Here is a 20,464-nt window from a genome sequence, read left to right as displayed (position 1 = left end):
CCAACGCCTCCATCTCCTTCAAGGACCTCTCCTTCAAAGGGTCTGTTGGGGGCGGCTGCGGCACAAAATCGCCCAAGTTTTTCTCTCCCAAGGGTTTGGGGCGAGGTCGAATCCTCTTTCTCGCAACCGGTTTTGGTGGTCGGTTGGCCTAGGACTCTTTGAATTGTTGGGCTTTAGCAAGAATGGCCTGATCCTCCGCCTCCTGAGCCCTTCTCCTCGCCTCCAACTCCGCTCGGTCGAGGTCCCCACTACTTGGCTTTGGCCCCAACCCCGCCTCAAACAATGCCGACGGCTGAACGAGCTCGTCCCATTTGGTCTTTTCTTTCTCCCTCCACTCCTTCACCCTCTTCACCCTCCCCTCCGTAGCTGCCCCCAGTTTTAGCTCCACAGACCTGATGGGTACTTTCCAAACGGTGCGCGCTCCAAGCCCCCCATTGGCAGACACGTAGAACCATTGCGGTCGCCACCCCTTGATCGACGACGGCAGACCCGCCACCAACCCCTTCCCCATTGCTGCCTGCAGAGTGACCCACGTCTCCTGCTACCCGAAGCCTTATAACACGCAAAGAATTCGTCTACCGTCATGACCTCCCCTTCATTTGCCTTCGACCACGCACTTGCACAGGCCAGCAGGATCTTCTATGCGTTGGGCATTAGTTGCCCCAGTGCTACCTCCAGATGATTAAGCACATCTACCACCACTTGCGGCAGTGGCAACCTCAGTCCAACCTTCAGAGCTTCCTCATAAAGGGAAAACTCTCCTGGCCTGGCGTCAGACGGCCTTTCCATTGATGTCGGCAGCAATAACTCCACTTCTTCAGGGATCTGGTATTTTTCGCGGATAGCCTCCAACCCCGCCTCAGTAATCATGGATTTGTCAGCCTTTGTGTGCCAATGATCTGGTTCTGCCTGGCTGATTGGCTTTGGAGCTGCTATCATGGTGGAACCATGGGATCGTACCACCGACTCCCCTACCCTCTCTGTCCTATACTGCGCCGCTAGCTCCACAACATCATCATCTCCAAGCGGGTCCACCCTGACAATCGTATTCCCTTCTTGGGCCATTTCTGTGGTTTGTTTGCGAATCGCTTCTGCGGCTGGAACAAGGAAATCAAAAAAGTGTTGCAGAGGTGTATTGTGAGCAACAAAGGAATCCACACTTGGAATATTTTGATTTTTCGTAAACAGGTAGGTGAATCGAATAATGCAAAAAGCCCACGGTTTGCCCGTATTCCAAGGATCCCAATTAATTTTCGCCAGTTTGAAAACTTTTCAAAATCATCCGCCAAAACTGTCTCCTCAACACCCATAATGACTTACCGTTTCATTTCTGATCCAACGCCTAATCTCCTCCCCTACGGGATGTTTCCACGTGTACGTCCACGATCCACTGTCCCCTTCCCTTACCCTGTCTTTTCCACTTCAACTCACCACGTGACCCGTCGCGTCTCGAGCCCCACGCCCCTCTACCTCACCCTTCACAATCGGCCCTCCTCGTGGTCAGCCCTCCGCTCGACCAAACGCCACGGTCGGCCCTCCTCGTGGTCAGCCCTCCCACTCGGCCAAACGCCGCGGTCGGCCCTCCTCGTGGTCAGCCCTCCCGCTCGGCCAAACCCCGCGGTCGACCCTCCTCGTGGTCAGCCCTCCCGCTCGGCCAAACGCCGTGGTCGCCCCTCCTCGTGATCAGCCCTTCCGTTCGGCCAAACGCCTCGCCCCTCCTCGTGATCAGCCCTCTCACTCGGCCAACACCGCAGTCGGCCCTCCTGCTCGGCCAAACGCCGCGGTCGCCCCTCCTCGTGATCAGCCCTCCCACTCGGCCAACACCGCAGTCGGCCCTCCCGTTCGGCCAACCACCGCGGTCGGCAACCCCCCCTCGATCACTCCTTCCGTTCGACCTCCATCCCGCCAATCCCTAACACACTCATCTATGTCACTAATATTCCCTTCGTTGGACTAAAGTTGCACTCGGGAATGGGGGACTACTGACATGTATAAGCTCATAAAGGCCATGAATCACCTATGGCCCATCACTTGAAGCTCAGTGCATAACCCAGCTGACGAGGTCCAGGACAGCTAGAGTCCAACATGGTATAAAGAGCCAATGATATCTAGACACACGGCAAGAGAAGGACGAACCACATCAGCAGACAAAGATCTGCAAAGTTATTGCCATTGCACATCACCATTAATGCTGCCCATCATAGCATTTATTACGACAACACCTCTCCGCCGGAACAGGACCCCCTTACCCTGAGCAAGGTAGGCTACAGCATAGGCTTTCGGCAAGGAGAGCAGGTCGGAAGGGACAACGAAATGATTGCCAAAGGATATAAGCGAACGTTGTAGACAAGAAAAAGGTTAAACTTTCTATCTCTAATCTTCTCCCATATACTCTACTTCTCTTCCTAACTTGATCGTTGGAGGGTTCACTGGGGGACTACCCCGTTCCCCGTTGAACTTGTTTGCAGGGTATCCGGTGGGCTTGATCATTTGGGCTTGGGCTTGAGGAGCTTGGACCAGTTCGCTCCATTCACCGGGAATAAACTGTATCATCAAATTTAAAAGTCATGATTTATTTTATTATAAGGGTCAAACTCTATAAAAAAAAAATTATAATTACCCTAAAAAAATTATCAAATATTTTTTGCAAAATTGTAATTTGTCAAGTTATTCTTGTATTTTTTTTTTTTTTTATAAATAGAGTTTTATGATAAAGTAATGCTAAAATTCTCATAAGTGAAAAGCCAAAAACATTAAAAAAAATATTATAAAATTATTCACATATAAAACACAAACGGTGGGTCTCATTCACAGATCATATACAAAATGGGACCCATCCTTTACATCCGATATGTGAATAATTATATGACAAAATTATGCATTTATATCACAACTCGTTTCATAATATCACTTCTAAATTTACATATAAATGCATTCGTGAATTTTTGCTCAAAAAACTACATGAGAATGAGGACATAATATGTTATCTATCATAAATTTTGTAAATAAGGTATGCTATTTAAATTTAAAATTTGTGGTCTAATTTATATTTAAGAGGTGTTTGGCATAATTTATATAAGTGCACTTATTTGGATAAGTGCATTTATTTGTGTCACATCACCTCTATATTTTTCTGCCAATCTTTTTATAAAAACTTAAAAAAATATATTTAGATCATTCTAAATATCCTTTAGAATGATTGCGGCCATTTGTGTGCTTACTAGTCTGTTTTTGGAACGTAAATATAAGTAACGATTTGAAAAATGAAAACAAAAAATGAAGATAATAAAGAAAAATGTTAATTTATATTTTATTCATAGTTCTCCCATATTTTCCTTTTTCATTCCACACTTTGTTCAAATTGAGTAGTTACACTAACCAAAAAACCATAAATTATAAATTGCCCAAATTTTCATTCATAGTGTGACCCACAATAACAATTTTACAAATTGTAGATTTGAAATTCTAAGTTATTTTCTAAGTGCATAGAAATTTTGATTCAAATTTATGATCCATGCACTCTTAAAGTTTTAAACATTTTTCAAAATGAAAATAACCGTTCCCGACCAAATGCATTTTAGCTATTTTTGATAGAGTTTATTTTGGTGGGCAAACTTGCTATTTCTCATCAAAAATTTGTGAGTTTGACTTTTAAAATAAATCAAAAGTGTAAAATTAAAATATAACTTGAGGGATTTTACGCTGAGTTTGAATTCATGAATTTGAATTTAAAAATTAATTTCAAATGCTTAAATATTTTAAACTTGAGATTTTTTAATGTTTAGGTCAAAAGTATACATAAAGGGATTTTAAATTTGGTAATCTTTACGCACGTGTTTTTGTTGATGCACGACATAGCTACAAGTATATATTTACATAAAGCAACAAAATAAGTTACAATATCAATAAATAATAATAATTTTAGAAGATAATTGATTGTATTTTTATTTTTTATTTTTTTAACAACCAATATCAATAATAGGAGATAAATAATGATGAAAAAGTAGCATAAAACAGTCATAAGACTCTTGCTTGTATAGGACTTTTGGTAAATGAGCATTTTATAATATGATTTACATGCTGCATTTGGAGTAAAAAATGATTAATGTGTTGCAATGTCATTAAAAATTAATAAAGTGAGTCTCGCCATTGTCCAATTTAATTCAAGTAACCATGCTCATTAGACAATCACTTGTTAAATATTTATAAGGCCTCGTTTGGGAAGTGGCTATTTTAGTAAGCTATTTTAGTTTTTGGCTATTTTAGTAGGCTAAATTTTTTATGTTTGGGAAGATGATTGGATTTTTTTGTGGTTGGATGTGATGTTTGTTAGAGAAAAAGTGAAATGATTATAAGTTTGATGTGATATTTTGTCTTATTAGCTATTTTAGCTTATTTTGTCTTTTTGTGATTTTTAACCTAAACTAGGCTATTTTTTTTCTTCCCAAACACCCCCGATCACTTCCACAGTTCATCATCTTATTCTCCTCCATGATTATATGTTTTTTTTCTTCAATTTGTTTTTTACTTTAATCAAATTGTGCCAACTTTATAATTACGCATGCATTTATATTGTAGTTTTTTTTAATTTTATTTTTATTTTTATATTACAATGTTTGCCATATTAATTGTTGCTAACAAGGCCACCACTAATCTAAGGTATTACTCAACTAAAACATTTATTTGATTATTTAAACACATGTTAAATAAAAGTATTGTTAAAACCTTAACATATGCTCTCTTTTTTTTTCTTTTTTTTTTTTTAATGAGTTTCGTATAAGAAGTAAATGTAAATTCCGTTATCTACATATTTGGTAAATTACACTTTCTATTTTCAATTTTATAATTTTACTCCAATCTTTTATATTTTTATTATATAATTAATTCTTTATGTTCCAACTAATTTTTAGGGGTTGTTTGGGGTGTTCTAAATTAGTGTACTTATTGTCTTTTTGGACTAAAAAGTTGAGAAAAAAATATGAATGTTTTGGTTAATTTTTTTACTTTTAATGAAAAATATATGTATTAAAAAATTGTATAAATAAGTGTGTAGGAGAAGATTGGGATGGAAGTGATGGAATAGCTGTGCGGTGCGGGATAGTGTGCGTAGAGTGGGGGAGGGGAGATGATTCCCTGCTTTTCGGGCAATGAATTGAAGGTGTTGTTCGGCTCGTGGGGGCCTACCACGAGTCCCGTTTTGCTAATCAAAACCGTTCGATGTGTAGAACTCATCGAGTACTATATGTTTGTAAAAAATCACATTGATAGGATATTGATAGCTATCTTATCAGATTAGTTTTTTTTTCAACCGTTAACTATAACACCATCCATTTTATAAATTTTAACTGATTTGATCATATAGTTACCGATATCCGATGAACGTGATTTTTGACAATTGTATAGTACTCGACGAGTTCTACACATTGAACGGTCCAGATTATTAAAACGGGACTTGTGATGGCCCCCACAGGCCGAACCGTACGGTGTTATGTGTACACATAAATAAGTGCAATTTAGGCCACAACAATGCTCCGTCTGTTCTGCCGTTATGATTGTTTGAAAATAAAGGTTATGTAAAATTAATTTTTTAATATTTTTTTTGAGTAAATACTAATAATTTTTTAATTTTTGAGTAATTTTTTAATTTTTTAATTTTTGAGTAATTTTTTAATTTTTGATTTTTTCTAAAGTAACCAAATCAGGCCTTAGGCCAAGTTTGGCATCCTTCAAAAAATTTAAAAAATGAAAAAGTCACTATCCTATTTAAGTCACATCATCTTATTTAAGTCACATCACTTCTCTAACACATCACTTCAAATCCAACCCAAATCTAACCTATATTTCATAAAAAATCAAAAAATATACTTATTTAATTTTCCCAAACTTGACCTTAATATGGCCATCAGTCACTTTTCACTATAAATCTGGTCAAAGTATCAGTCACTTTTCCCTATAAATCTGGTCAAAGTATTTACACGAAAGTCACATAAATAACATTGGAGAAAAAAATTGTATGGAAAGTCATACTTTTTAACTCTCTAACTTTTATTTAAAGTTTATTTTAATATTTTATTTTTAATTTTCACTTAATTTGTAAATGGTGAAATAATATGAAGATTATATTAAAATATAGGTTAAAGTTTGATTGCTCAATTGTTGTAATTAAAAAATAAAAAGGAAGCAACTCAAATTTAAGTTAAAAGGTTGAGCATAAAAAATGTAATTTACCTTTATATTTATGATAAAAGACATTTTAGTTATTAAAGTATCATTACTTATCATTTTAGTTTCTTAAATTTCAATTTTACCATTTTGATTATCAAAATTGTCAATTTGGCCATAACTCTAACGTCTGTCTATATTAATAACGAAAACAATATGGACAAAAGATAATTTTAGTCTCTAAAGTATGCATCATTTGTCATTTTAGTCCCTTAAGTTTAATTTTATTATTTTGATAATCAAAGTTGTCAATTTTGTTCTAACTCTAATCATATTATGCCACATATCTATTTACCTTAAATATATATCTTATTGTACTGTATCACCATACATAACATATTTATTATTTCTCTTTCTTTTCTAGGTGGCAACCAGTAGATATAAACATAGTTACCATGATCGTGCACCTTTTAAAGCGGCATATGTACGCAGACAGCACATTTAGAATATTCCTCAATATATTATGAAGACCATGATGGGAGTAAGGAAGTTGTAACTACACGATGAATAATTAAGGGATGTTGAATTTGATAATAAAGGTGTAGCAAGATTGCTTTGCGTTTGGTAATAAAAAATTTGAATGTCAATCAAACAAGATCATGGTTAAGGGTATAAAATTAATTGGGAATGTTCAATTGTGACAAGATGCTAAAGACGAAGCTGTGGCCCACCACGTATTGTTTTTCGTCATAAGTGATAATAGTCCGTTAGATTCTATCCCCAGACCTAACAATATATTTAATGGAGTTGGCGAAGGTAATCCTGAGACCTGGATTGTTGATCCTGACCAGTCTGACAGGTTTCAGATGCTAAAGAAAATGAGATTCAAGCTCGTTGGTAGAAATGACAGAGAATACGTTCGTTGCGGAATAAAGGTTGTGGACCGGTTCTTTCTAGTTGATGTTTGGACGGACTACAAAGAAAAAACAATTTTGACATAGTTTGTATTTCACAAAATTCTGACTTACAAACAAAATATTATTTTCTGCCCATTTTTTTTACTTTTTTATTTAAAAAATGAAATGAATTAAAGGGACTAGTATATGAGAGCCACTCTCGTTTGTAATGATCGCTTGAAAATGTTTATAATTTGGGGTATTTTGTGACGTAATCAGTGAGACATCTTTTTTTGTAGAGTGCAAAGAATTGTTCCTCCGTTTCTGCTTCTAAAAATATTTCCCGCCAGAGTTCATCTCTGTTCTTCAAAGGACTTTTTTCCTTAGATGAAAATTCTCCCAATTAAACGAAGTCACCCTCTTTTTGTATATATTGTCGACTTGTTGTTTGAGAATAGAGTTTTTCTATATTTGGATGATATATTCTGCTGTTGCTTCGAGTGAGATAAAAAATTCTCGGGTTGGAGGTTTAGATCTTCTTTGTGCATTGAACCATGGTATGAAGGTGAGGGTTTCCATCTTCGCGGAGCTCCCTTGCGACAAGTATATAGTATGGCTGATAGGCTAGTTGAAGTAGGGATTGGAGGAGTTCTAAGAATTGTTCTTTTGAGCAAGGGCATTGTGAGTAAGTGCTGAAAATATTATTGGCATAGAAACAAAATGAGGCTTGGTGAGGCATTTTGTAGTGGTAAACAGTGAACTCACACCAACCGTACAAGGCATCCCTATTAGTTAAAAAACCCGGTGTGAATGGTATGAATAGTGTGACTGGGGGGTGCTGTATTACTAACGCCCCCGTCCGCGCTGATCTGGGTTGTCCATTGTTGTACCTGTGGACACGTGTATGGATGGGGTTAAAAGGAAGTCACACTCGAGCCTAGGTATAAGTGGTGTGAGTACTTTTGATTCCTTTCCTAAATAGTGCGGTACACATGTCGCGTTTCTGGTAGTTTGCGTGGTTGTAAAGTGAAGATTCTTGCAGAATGATTGATATAAAGCAAAGGCGGAAAAATGATTATGCTTTTGATTTATTTTAAATGAGGAATCTTTGTCCTTATACGCTGGTCACTTTTGTTATTTATTTGGTATTTGAAAACATTTGATAGGAGAGAGAAATATACTTTTTTAGTGGGATAGCTATTGTGATAAGTTGTTTTCTGCTACCTTGTTTCGCCTTTTTTTTTATTGTATTGGTATACAATGTTATACTCCTTAGAAGAATATCCCGAGAATTACGAGCAGTTCACTCAAATGTGTGTAGATCGTTTCTTGACGTGACAATAGGACTTTGGGAAGAGAGTCGTCGATTAGCTCCGGCGAAGTTTGTTCCAGTGTACGAGGAGCAGAGGGAAAATATATCAAAGCTAAAGTGTTTGAACAGAAGGGTTAGCAAAGGTAAAAGAATCTACAGAATTTGTAGGATAAAAGATTTGGAGTGTTTTATCAAAAATGGAAGGAGTAATAAACAGCCAGTATCAAACTCCCCTTACGTACCGGAGGTTAAGGACACCGCTGGCTAGTGGATATAAGCGTAGTTACTGTGGCCGTGCACCTTTTAAGGCGGCGTACATTTGCAGAAGGTACATTCAGAATATTTCCCGATATGTTAAGAAGACTAAGAGAGGAGTAAAGAAATTGTAATTGTATGATGAATAATAAAGGTATGGCGAGATTGTTTAATGGTATTAAGTTGGGTAATAGAAGATGTGACCGTCAATTAGACAATATTGTGGTTAAGGGTATAAAATTAATTGGGAATGTTCAATTAGGACAAGATGTTAAAGACGAAGCTGTGGTCCATTACGTATTGTTTTTCGTCATAAGTGATAATAGTCCGTCACATTTCGTTTCCACACCTGATAAGATATTTATTGGAGTTGGCGAAGGTAATCCTGAGACATGGATTGTTGATCCTGACCAGTCTGACAGGTTTCAGATGCTAAAGAAAATGAGATTCAAGCTCGTTGGTGGGAAAGACAAAGAGTACGTTTGTCACAGAATCGAAGTTGTGGACCGGTTCTTCCTAGTTGATGTTTGGACGGACTACAAAAATACGCTGTTGGGAAATGTTGGAAGTATTCAAAAGGGTGCCATATATTTAGTGGCTGCTACTGTTAGTGGAAAAGAATGCAAAATTACGTTAAGAAGTCAAATGTATTTTAAAACTGTTTAGAATTTTAATTTTATGTATTTTTATTTGTAATGTTCAGGTGAATGAAAGTGGACAATACAAAAACTGGTGTTGTAAAAGGTGTTTCAGCAAGTGATTTCAGCTGTATTAAACTTGCTTTGCCTAATTTATTTTCTCAGTTGAGGCTGAGATACAAACAAAAGAGTATTAAGGTTGATAAAATATTGATAAAATATTTTTCCCTTTATGCACCTAATGCCAGTGGGTTCGTCAGAGTAAATGTGTATGATCGGATGGTAATGACAGTTTGCAGGCGTATTTTATTTTCTCTGTGGATTGTCAATGTGAGTTATTGTATTATGGAAATGGTTATTGTTCCATTTACGACAACACAGGTGCCATAAATGGTGAAGTATCGCCTTGAAAATTCGAAGGGAGATTACGCATTGTAAAATAAATGGGTATTTGAAGTATTCTACGAATGACATATCAAAAGATTCGCAGATGAGGGCCTTATCTATTGTTGTGTTATCCAAAAAATATACTAATGATAATGTTGATGTTTGGCACTGTGCTCCAACCAAGGCTATTCCGATTCTGACACGGACTATGTCTGTGGGTTTATCAGAGAGGCGAAGAGATTTGTTGTTAGGAGGTTTTGGGGAAAGTGGTTCAGTTATTCATGAACGCAGAGGTTGTCTGAGTTTGTTTGAGATTGATGTACGCAAAGGTGGTGATGGAACTAGTGATGTTGATCTTGGTCTGTCGAATTCGAAGGTTAGTGTTAGAAAAGAAGAAGTTGATCGGAGAGGATTAGTTGTTATGAATTCCACAGAATTTTTTGATGTTTTACGAAATGTAATAATGAGTGTAAAAAATAGTGATGAGACTCAAGATGTAATAGTTGGTGATAAATAAAATGTAGTACGTAAATAAAAATTTGAGTGGTTTCATAAATAAAATTTATAAAATTTTTCATTAATCATGACAATAGTTACATTAATATGAAACTATTTTTTTTATTTTTAAGGACATTATGGCCTTGTTTGCTTTGGTTTTGACAGATAATTTTTTTTAAAAAAATTGTGGAAAGAGTTTAGAAATTTTTTTAGTTTTATATTTTAGAAATAATTTTAGAATATGAAAGTTTTGGATAATTTGATATTTTGTTATAATTGAGTAGGTGTTTATAAGAGAAAAAAATGATTAACAAAGAGAGAATAGATAGAAAATTATTTTGAAATTTTTTTCTAAAATTACTAAGCCAGATAAAATTTTAAAAAATTTCTCTAAAATTTATTTTTCAAAACCAAATCAAACAAGGCATATATCTAACCAATTACTGTCCTAATTAATTAATACAATAGAAGGAATCCCTCCAACCAAAATAACCATGATTATTTGAGCTTCCATCAGTCACGCGGAGCAAGGATCCTCTAGAGTGATTTTTTCTTAAAGTTTCCTAAAGTGCTATACTGTGTGGTTGAGATTTACTGGCAAGTCACATCAATGTGACTTGCCAATAAATCTTAACCACACAATATAACACTCTAAAAAACTTTAGAGAAATTTAACTCTAGAGGATCCTTGGTGAGTCACGTGAGGTGAGGTGGGCGCGATACAGAAAATCATTAGAGATAAGACATCTAATCTTAAAAGCGGCCTTCTTGATTTGGGCCAAGAGTTTGACTATCTCCATTGATTTTCTTGTGGGTCAATTCCCACTTTTATTTATTTATTTATATTATTATTATTATTATTATTATTATTATTTATTTATTTATATTGTTTATTTTCATGTTTGTTGAATTTAGGCTTATTTTAAAAAATCAAACTTTTAATCAAAACGTTAAAAGTAAATACGAAAAAATTAATTATTCTTTTTATTTTTTTACACGTTTATTTATTAAAAAAATTAAAAAATTATTAAAAAGTCAATTCTTAAATCAACTCTTATTATGTGTTGTGTAAACTTTCGTTAAATTTTTTAGGATAAACTATACTGATATTCCCTAAGATTAACAAAAAGATATAGCAAATTTTGTAATTTTGAATTACATTAGGTTTTTATAAGATTTTAATTCACATCATATTTTATTTTATTTTCATCAATATCTTTAGTCATATTGATGAAAAAATGATATTGCCATCTATTTTTCACTGAAATATTTTTTTTCTTAATTATTATTGTGTTTTAAAATGATCTGCATTAATTTTGATCATTTTCACCATATTAAAAAGAAGATCGATATAATTATGTAAAAATTGTGATTTTTTTTTTCTCTCCAAATTTTAAGAGAGACTAGTGACATTTATCCAATTTCTTATGTAGGTTAATATTATTAGTATGATGTAATTCATTGATATTTGAGAGGGATAAAATTATATTATTGATCTTTTTAATTTAAGAGAAATTCTACTTTAGTATTTATAATTTTTTAATTAATTTAAACTATATTTTAAATTTTGTTTTAATATGTACCCTCCTCCGTCAATTATTATTAACAATTTGGATGGAAAATAACACAAAATTCGATATAATTTATTAGTTTTGTTTTCTTATGTGGAAAGTTCTCAAGTGAGTTTACATTATATTCTTTTATTCATTATATTCTTTTATTCAAAATGGTTACCAACGGCTTACAAAGGATCACATTATTCACATTAAAACACAAATGGAAATATTGAGTTTAAATTTATGGGTATGTTTTAGACTCAGGTATTAGTGTCAAATTTCAGAATACTTTTGATCTCATATTTCTACAATTTATATTGTATGTCTTTGTCATTCATAAATGTAGATAAATTCACATTGAACCATACCAATCTGTGTTTAATTCAAGGATATCTGGAATAATAGCAACAAAGTTCGTATTGAACCATACCAATCTGTGTTTAATTCAAGGATATCTGGAATAATAGCAACAAACATTGAATGATTTCACACTAATAACATGAAATATGAATCTTGGTTGAGAAACAAAAAAAAAAATGGGAAAAGGGACAGAGAGTGTTGAAAATGTTCATATGCTAACATGCATTTCTGTTTTCATTTTCATGGCCTTGTTGATCCATCATGACTTGCTCATTGGCCACAGCTTCACCTTTGTGATCTGTCATCTGAGCGTTCATTGCTGCTCCTTGTGGTGTGCCATTAATTGACCCTGTCAAACAAGGAAAGCATACATCTCAAAATGTTTTAAAAAACTAGAAGCCCTTAAAGAAGGATCAAATTTTAATGAAGACAAAAAAAAAAAAAAAAAAAAAAAAGAAAGAAAAGAAAAAAAAAAACTTTTTTGTTGTCTTTAGTATTTTCCCCCCCAAATTTGATCATGTTTTTGAATTTTTTAGGGCATTTTAGAAGTGTTTTGAAAATTGACTTTTTTTTAGTAGTTTTTAATTTTTTATAAAAAGATGTGTAAAAAAATAGACAGAATAGTTGACTTTTTGTTGTATTTTTTTGAAATTTAAGTAAAATGTTGCCTTCCCAAAATATTTTTAAAAAATTACTAAAGATTTAAAAAAAAAAAAAAACTACTCTCACAAAACATAACACAACTCAGTCATAAAGTAGATCTTTACGAATTTAAAACCACATTATTATTTGAAACGAATGTGAACTCACATATATAACTCAAGCGGATATGGTAGGCAATGCGAAAGCATCATTATTCAAACTTTGGAAGTTGATAATTTTTATTTTTATTTTTTGAAAGTTTAAGTCCCAAACTATTATATATAAACATGACTTTTATAAATGAAAACCAGCTATCAATATACTAAATATATTTTATTACTTTATTTTTTATTTAACCTTGTTAGATTTACATGACAAGTATTTTAAGAACCCACTTTATTGTGAATCCCACAAACATAAAGAAATCAAATAAAAAAAAATTAACATCCACTTTATCATATGCCAAATTTGATATATAGGAGATGGTTCTTAGGTGGGAAATTATTGTTGAAGTGTCAATTTTTGCCCTTTAGGTGTCAAGTAAGATATAAAATATCAGTTCAAAATGCCTCACAATCAAATTACTTAACACACAACCTTCCATATTTTGTGTTTGGGACCGACTATGTTAAAAATTAAATACTAAGAGCATCCACATGTTAGCTATTGTGGTTTTAGGACAAAATTTGCTTAGTAAGGTGCAAAATCATTCCTCCATTAGTCTCGTTACACCAAGATTAAATTTGGCATTGTTATAGTAAATCGCTACATATAGCGATATATTGTTCAAAAGTTATACCATATTTTATCATTTATTCTTAAGAATGACCAGACATTATGTCGGACAAGCGACTACTACACCATTTTTTTCTTTTGGAATATGAAACATAATATTTTATCATTTATTACCGGATATCTGGCTGGTTATCCAGCCGGACATCCTGCTAGATGACCGATTGTGCACCATTATATATTTATTTATTTTTTTTTTTTTTTTGAAGAATATGACAAAAATCTTCTAGAAGCTGTTTGAGCAGGGTTGTTTGTATAATCTAGCAAATCATAAAAATGAATATTTTAGAAAATTAAATTTTAAAATAAAGAGTCTGATAAAGGTGTACATATAAAAAATATTAGATAAAATAAAAAAATAAAATTTTAATTATAATTTAGCTCAAAATTTATTCAACCCGTGAATGTTCTAATAAATGGAGTAATTTTCAAGATATATAGCTATTTTAATTGTATACTGCAAAGTCACTGGCCTAATCCAATGAAGTACTAAAAGACAAGTATGGTCCATTTCATTGATTTATTTATTTATTTTTATTTTTTTTTCAAAAAGATACTTTATTCATAGATATGATGAGAATTGTGAGTTACTAACCTGCGCCAAGTATGGCCACAGCTGCTGATTTACGCTTATGGTGCAATATAGCAACAATTCCCACAATAACCCAGAAAACAAGGAATATTGAAATTGAGGCTCCAAGAATTGCTGGTAGCTTGCTGCTACTCCCATTATTGCTTGTGCTTGAATATGAGGGGGTTTGTGGAGTACTATTAGGCTTATTATTTGTATTTGTTGTCTGGCATGAATTGTCAGATGCACACAAATTAGTGTTGCCTGATACCCTGTAAAATATAAATGAAATCAGAAAAAACATGCAGTGAAAGTTAGATATCACGGAAAATTAAAGTCAATCCATCTATATAAGGGTTTTTGATTGTCTCGACCTAAATCGAATAATTTGCTCAACAAGATTGCAACACGTTGACATTAATGGCATAAGAAAGACGCATATTTGTCCACACACTATTGGCAGAATATACACTGACCTATTAGTAAAGACCTAATATTGAATTTTGCGAGTGTGTGGGGAAATTTGGATTTTCTATTTGTCATTGATGCTGATATGTTGCAATCTTGTTACTTGAAATGTTTGCTCCACTTGAAAACTGAGCAAGAGACAAGTCAATTTCATTACTAGTATTGAACAATATGATCAACAAGATTGCGACACGTCAATATTAATGACATATGAAAAGTGAATATTTATCTTTGCACTAATGGCAAAGCATGCTCTAACTTGTCTGTAAGGGTCCGTTTGTTTTCCGAGATCCACCCCTGGGCTGGACTAACAGTGAACTCCTCCTCACTAAGTTCATCATTGTTTTCTTTTTTGACCCACAGGGTCACAGTCCCAACGGACTCTAAATCCCTCCAACGAGCGGATTAGCATAGGCCCAGGGGACTTGGTATTAAAGATGAAGCCGTTGGTATTACAATGTGAAAGACAATTTTGCCCACAACAAGATTTAGCCACATCAACGGTATTTCATAGTTTCCAAAATTGAAATTTGCAAGAAAGAAGCTCTGCTGATGGATAATGGATGAAACTTTGCAATAATTGAAATTTGACGGTAATGATTGGCGTTGGCGTTTGTGTCATTGTTGACGGTGATGATTGTGGCATATGTCTCGAAGAGAGCTATGTTGATGGATGGATGAAGGCAAAGCAACATTTAATTGAATAGGAAAATGCCCAGACTCTCAGTGGGGGTGACCCTCACCACCCTTACTAGTTTTTGATTGGCTCAAATTTATTTTTTTATTTTATTTTTATTTTTTTTTCCAGTCTTGCTCTCACAGCAAGACACGTGGAGCTAGGGGGTGCTGGGGTCCCAGCACGGTTGAATTGAACAATGGGTGGATGGATGGATGAAGGCAAAGCAATACACTGTTTTAAAACCATGGATTGGTTTTGGAAAACCATGGGCTGATTTGTTTTTGTTTTTTTTCATTCTCTCATTATTTCATAATTATGTTCATAAAAATAATTTAATATAATAATATCTTTATAAAACATAATTTTTAATATTAAAATATATCACAAATAAATGCAATTTTTCATAACCCACTATCAATTCCCAAATTTGATAAAAATATGACAAGGGTATTTGTGAAATTTTACATGTTAATCATACTCCTGTCTCTCAAAACAAACAACAATTATTGCCAGTCCATTGGTTATCAAACAAACACAAATTTTCTTATCAGTCCCCTCATTAATAGTCTCCTCACTAATGATCCCCTCATTGATAATCCCACTCAATCTGTCTCTGAAAATAAATAGGCCCTAAAGACCTAAATATTGAGTTATATGAGTGCTTGGACAAATTTAGACTTTTTGTTAGGCATTAATATTGAACAACATGCTCAATAAGATTTCGACTCGTCGATATTAATGGCATATGAAAGATACATATTTGTCCAAACACTAATGGAAAAACACATTCTAGCGTGTCTTTACATACCTAATATTGAGTTGTGTGAGTGCATGAACAAATTTAGATTTTCTATTTGGCATTAAAGCTAATGTGTTGCAATTTTATTACTCAAACTGTTTGGTTTAGTTGAAAACCGAATAAGAAACTAACCAAATTCCAACCAGAAACAAGCCATATCCTAATGAGGAATAGCACATTCTAGTCCAAAAATTTAACCACCAACATAGATGAAAGTCAAGTTATTAGTAAGCTTACACTATTGTTAAGTTGTTATTTTTTAATATTGAAGCTGGTAATTTTCCCTGGAAATCATTGTTTGCCAAGTTCCTGAAGAAAAAAAGAAAAAGAAAAAGAGAAAAGAAAATAAAATTGTTGGTTAAATCTGATCAGAATGCAAAGTAACATGTAAAAGGCAGTGCTTGAATTTAAAGTTTAAACTCACAATTCTTGTAGATTTGGTAAGGTGCCAAGGAAATCAGGAACAGGTCCATTCAACAAGTTATTACTGAAATCTCTGCAATTAAAATAAAATAAGGAAACAGATAATGATAAATAAGAACAAAATCAAATTGGAATATCTGTCTGTTCCAAGCAAAATAAGAATTAAAAAAAATAAAAAATAAATTACATTGTCTGAAGAGCATCCATGGAACTAAAATCAGGTAATGATCCCACCAGACCATAGCTTCCAAGGTCCCTGCATTTTATTTTACTGTTTTTTGTCAGCTTATAGAAAATAGAAAATATGTTTTTCATTTTTTTATTGACAAATAAACATGCTTGGGACACATATTTTGGAAACAAACAAACCAGACACAAAAAAAAAAAAAAAGAAAAAGAAAACATGTGCGTTAATTACATTTAGTATTTTTACACTTTCATCAAAATCTCACTTTCGCCACTAATTTTCAATTGTGCTAATATTTTTGGCAGAAGTAATTATTTAAGAGACTTTCGTGGCATTGATGAAAGGGGTGAAAATATCGGACTTGGCGTCACTTTAGTGAGGAATGCACAACAGTGTTGTGCAGCTTATGACGTATCTATTTTCATAATTTGAATCATTTATTCTAAAATAAAAATATCAAGTATAGTATACTTGTAAAAAAATCTAATTAATTGAATTTCGATAGCTTTTTATCAAATTACATTTGTATATATGAGAGAAAATGAATTTGTAAGTATCAAATTGAATACAAATATATTTATAATAGAGATATTGATACTTAATCAATTTAATTTTTTACAATTACGTTATACATGATATTTCTTAAAAATTAAACGTTTTAAATTATCAAAATAAAACTTAAAATAAATATCATAAAGGTGCAATAGTGACTGTTATGCATTAAAGTGACCCCAAATCCTAAAAAATAAAATAAAAAAATGCTCACTTTGCTCTCAAAATCTCACATAACTATTTATTTAATTATTATTTTTTTTAAAAAAAAAGTGGGAGAAGTAATTAATTGAATGGCAAAAGAAAGAAAAGATATACAGTGAAGTTACACGGGGTGTTGTTGGGTCAGAAGTACACTGGATCCAAAGCCACGTAATCAACCCAAGGCAGGGGTCGCCAGTCCATGATTGTAATAAACTGAATTGGCTTTGCAGTGCAGCCAATCCTTTCACTACAAATAAATTATCAATTAAATTCACATAAAATAAAGAAGGAAAAATTACAAGAAAAACCCTAGAGTTTTACTTTTTTAACAAAATAAATTTTGAATTTTGTCAATTTAAATTCAAAATTTTTGATTTGTTTTCAATTGATCTGACCATTTACTTATTTTTGTTAAGTAAAATCAACTGAAAAATAGGTATTTTAGTTATTAAATTCAATTAAAATGAACATATTAGACATTTTATACATACATACATTGAGTTTAATAACTAAAATTTTATTTCTTTTCATCGGTTTTAGTTAACGAATATAAACAAACGGTTATATTGAAAGCAAATCAAAAGATTATAATTTAAATTGACAAAATTAAAATTCAGGATTTATTTTATTATAAGGGTCAAACTCTGTTTTTTTTTTTTTTTTTTGTTAGTGTAATTATCCCATTAAATTTAAAATATATACATATAAATCAGGCTAATTAATCATAAATAAATAAAAGAGTTTATGAAGGAAAAAAAAAGAAAAGAAAAAAGAATATGGAGTTATCAGATACACTACCATCATTGGGGTTGGTTCCTTGCGTAACAGCATGGCTTACATAGGAGACTTTCTTAGCATTGATGGCAGGTGTGAAAATTGAACCTGTTGAGAGATTTGCACCATTGAAGATATCAGTAGTAGTCACACACAGAAATAGGGAAAAATATGTATATATATATATATATATATAAAATTTATTAGCACATTGACATAGATATATTGGAATTTATCATTTTAAATAAAAATGTCTATTTAAATTACATTTAATTACAAAAACACTACTTTCATATTGTTTTGGTGATAAATTCCATATAAATAGTATTTTCCAAAAATCAGTAATGAAATTCCTAAGAGATTATGTGAGTGACAAGTTGAGTCACGATAAAATTTCAAAATGTGTAAGTCAAGAGACTAGATCCCATGAAATGCATTACTCTCTTTGGGGCTATTCTCATAACTTGTTACCTGATATGTGTGAGATAAGTGACAGCATATAAAAAAAAATTAGTTGAGAAAAAGTCCCGAAAACCCTCATTAGAATGAAAGAAAGGCATACACATGTGATGGATGTTCAAAAAAATGATTCATTGAGAGAGAGAGAGAGAGAGAGAGAGAGAGAGAGAGAGATTGCAATATGGGATTTGGGAGAGCATAAGTTTACCATTGGCTAATGCTGATAAAACTGACAATGCTGAAAGAAGCAACACAAAATGGTTAGCCATGGTGAATAGGCTGTGAGCAATGGCAGATTCAGAGGCTAAAGATGAGCGCTATGTAAGGATGAGTATATATATGTGTGTGTGTGGGTGTGCATTGACTTCTAATCTCTGTTATAATATTGCCAATGCCAGAACATAGTTGACATAGTTTTTCATAGGGAATTTGGTGGTTGGTGACATTTTCACACATGGAGCAAGCTGATAACCCAACACCCATGTTCACTCACTTTCTGCTTACAAATTATTTATTTTTTCAAACATGCCAATACTCCAAATTTCAACTGGTCAAAAAACAAATAAAATAATATAAAGTTTTCTCTACTACTCCTTCATGATCATTATATTTATATATATATATATATATATATATTATATTTTAAGAAAGAAGCTACCTTCCATTCCAGCAATTAGACTTGAAGCTGCAGCTCACACTGTCTATTTCAGTAATCTCAATAGTTTATTTTTTAGTGTCCACAAAGTGAATTGTTTTAAAAAAATTAGATTGATCGGATATTATTAGTCACATAATTGAACCATATTTGTTTTTTTTAAAAATAAACGATTTACTCTTATAATCATACATAGCTTCGGTTTATCTTAAGACAAATACAATTTAATTATATAACTACTGTTATTCAATTATTATTATTATTTTTTTGAAATGATCCACTCGAAAAATATTAGAAAATTATTGGTTGAGATCACAAAAGTGAGCCCGGAGTTGGCTTACAGCCTATCAACTGGACCCTCCAAAAAGAGGGAAGTTGATCTTTCTTTTTCTTTTTCTTTTTCTTTTTTCTTTTTTAAATTACTATTGGCGACATAGGGGTAGAGAAAAGTGTATCAATTGTAACTGCAAAACATTAGGACTTGAAGACATTACAACCTAAACACAAATGAGCGAGTGAATCCACATTGTGATCGATCCTTTGGATTGCATTAACACAACTTAGCGAAAAGTTGACTCGGTAATTTGATGACCTCAGACGCTAAGAAAATATCTTATCTACCAGGGTCTCGTTTGGTAATATTATATTTTAGTTTAAAAGTGAAAAAATTATTTAAGAAGTCAAAAATTCAACAAACTATATAAAAAAGTTATACCAAATATATTAATTTTTTAACCTTATATTTTAACTAAAAAATTAAAAAATTATTTAAATAATTTATTTTCAAACGAGGTAAGCAATTGAAATTGAGTTAATATGACATCTTTCTTTTTTTTTTGTAGGACTAGGTTTTTTTTTTAAAAAAAAAATCAACATTGAGAGGTCTTATTGGATAGGAAGTGTAAGGATTCTAACTATAGCGATCCCGGTTTTCCTTTTTGTGCTTAACTATAATCCGGATTCGGTTTCGTAAGGGTGTTGTTGTCTTATCCTCTCTCTATCCCTTACTCTTTGTGTTCGAGCTTTGAGTTGTGTTGGGCAAGTTGGGAATAAGTTGGTTGTGTTTAAAACGTAGAATCTTCGCCCAGTTTTTGGTCTCTCCGCTCGAGCTACGCTTTTGACGCTCGAGCGGGGAAATCACCCATCCAGTATTTCGTCTGCAGCGGTAGACGCTCGAGCGGAGGATTGGCCGCTC

The 20,464-nt window shown here is 33.1% G+C and overlaps 1 protein-coding gene across 1 annotated transcript; it reads right to left on the bottom strand.

Annotated features, from left to right (window-relative positions):
* Positions 1-12,061: 12,061 nt before the first annotated feature.
* LOC114288565 (uncharacterized) lies at positions 12,062-18,995 on the bottom strand. Its single transcript, XM_028232095.2, has 8 exons — positions 18,823-18,995; positions 18,180-18,263; positions 17,496-17,628; positions 16,626-16,694; positions 16,440-16,511; positions 16,253-16,324; positions 14,094-14,341; positions 12,062-12,413 (listed from the first exon to the last, which is right to left on the bottom strand). Exons 1-8 carry the CDS (start codon positions 18,881-18,883, stop codon positions 12,280-12,282), a joined length of 873 nt encoding a protein of 290 aa, XP_028087896.2. The 5' UTR covers positions 18,884-18,995; the 3' UTR covers positions 12,062-12,279.
* Between the last annotated feature and the right edge of the window lie 1,469 nt (positions 18,996-20,464).

This window comes from Camellia sinensis, chromosome 3 (genome assembly GCF_055761805.1).
Source record: "Camellia sinensis isolate YWXY chromosome 3, ASM5576180v1, whole genome shotgun sequence".
Classification (NCBI taxonomy): Eukaryota; Viridiplantae; Streptophyta; class Magnoliopsida; order Ericales; family Theaceae; genus Camellia; species Camellia sinensis.
The sequence above is the reverse complement of the archived record's forward strand: the minus strand, read 5'-3'. Positions and strand labels throughout refer to the sequence as shown.

Bases quoted from the DNA above. Each gene is read 5' to 3' on its own strand.
- LOC114288565 (XM_028232095.2), bottom strand. From the start codon at position 18,883: ATGGCTAACCATTTTGTGTTGCTTCTTTCAGCATTGTCAGTTTTATCA. The intron at 17,629-18,179 runs GTAGTGTATCTG...ATTTATTTGTAG, and splicing joins AGGAACCAACCCCAATGATG to TGAAAGGATTGGCTGCACTG. The intron at 16,325-16,439 runs GTGAGTTTAAAC...TTTTTTCTTCAG, and splicing joins TTACCAAATCTACAAGAATT to GAACTTGGCAAACAATGATT.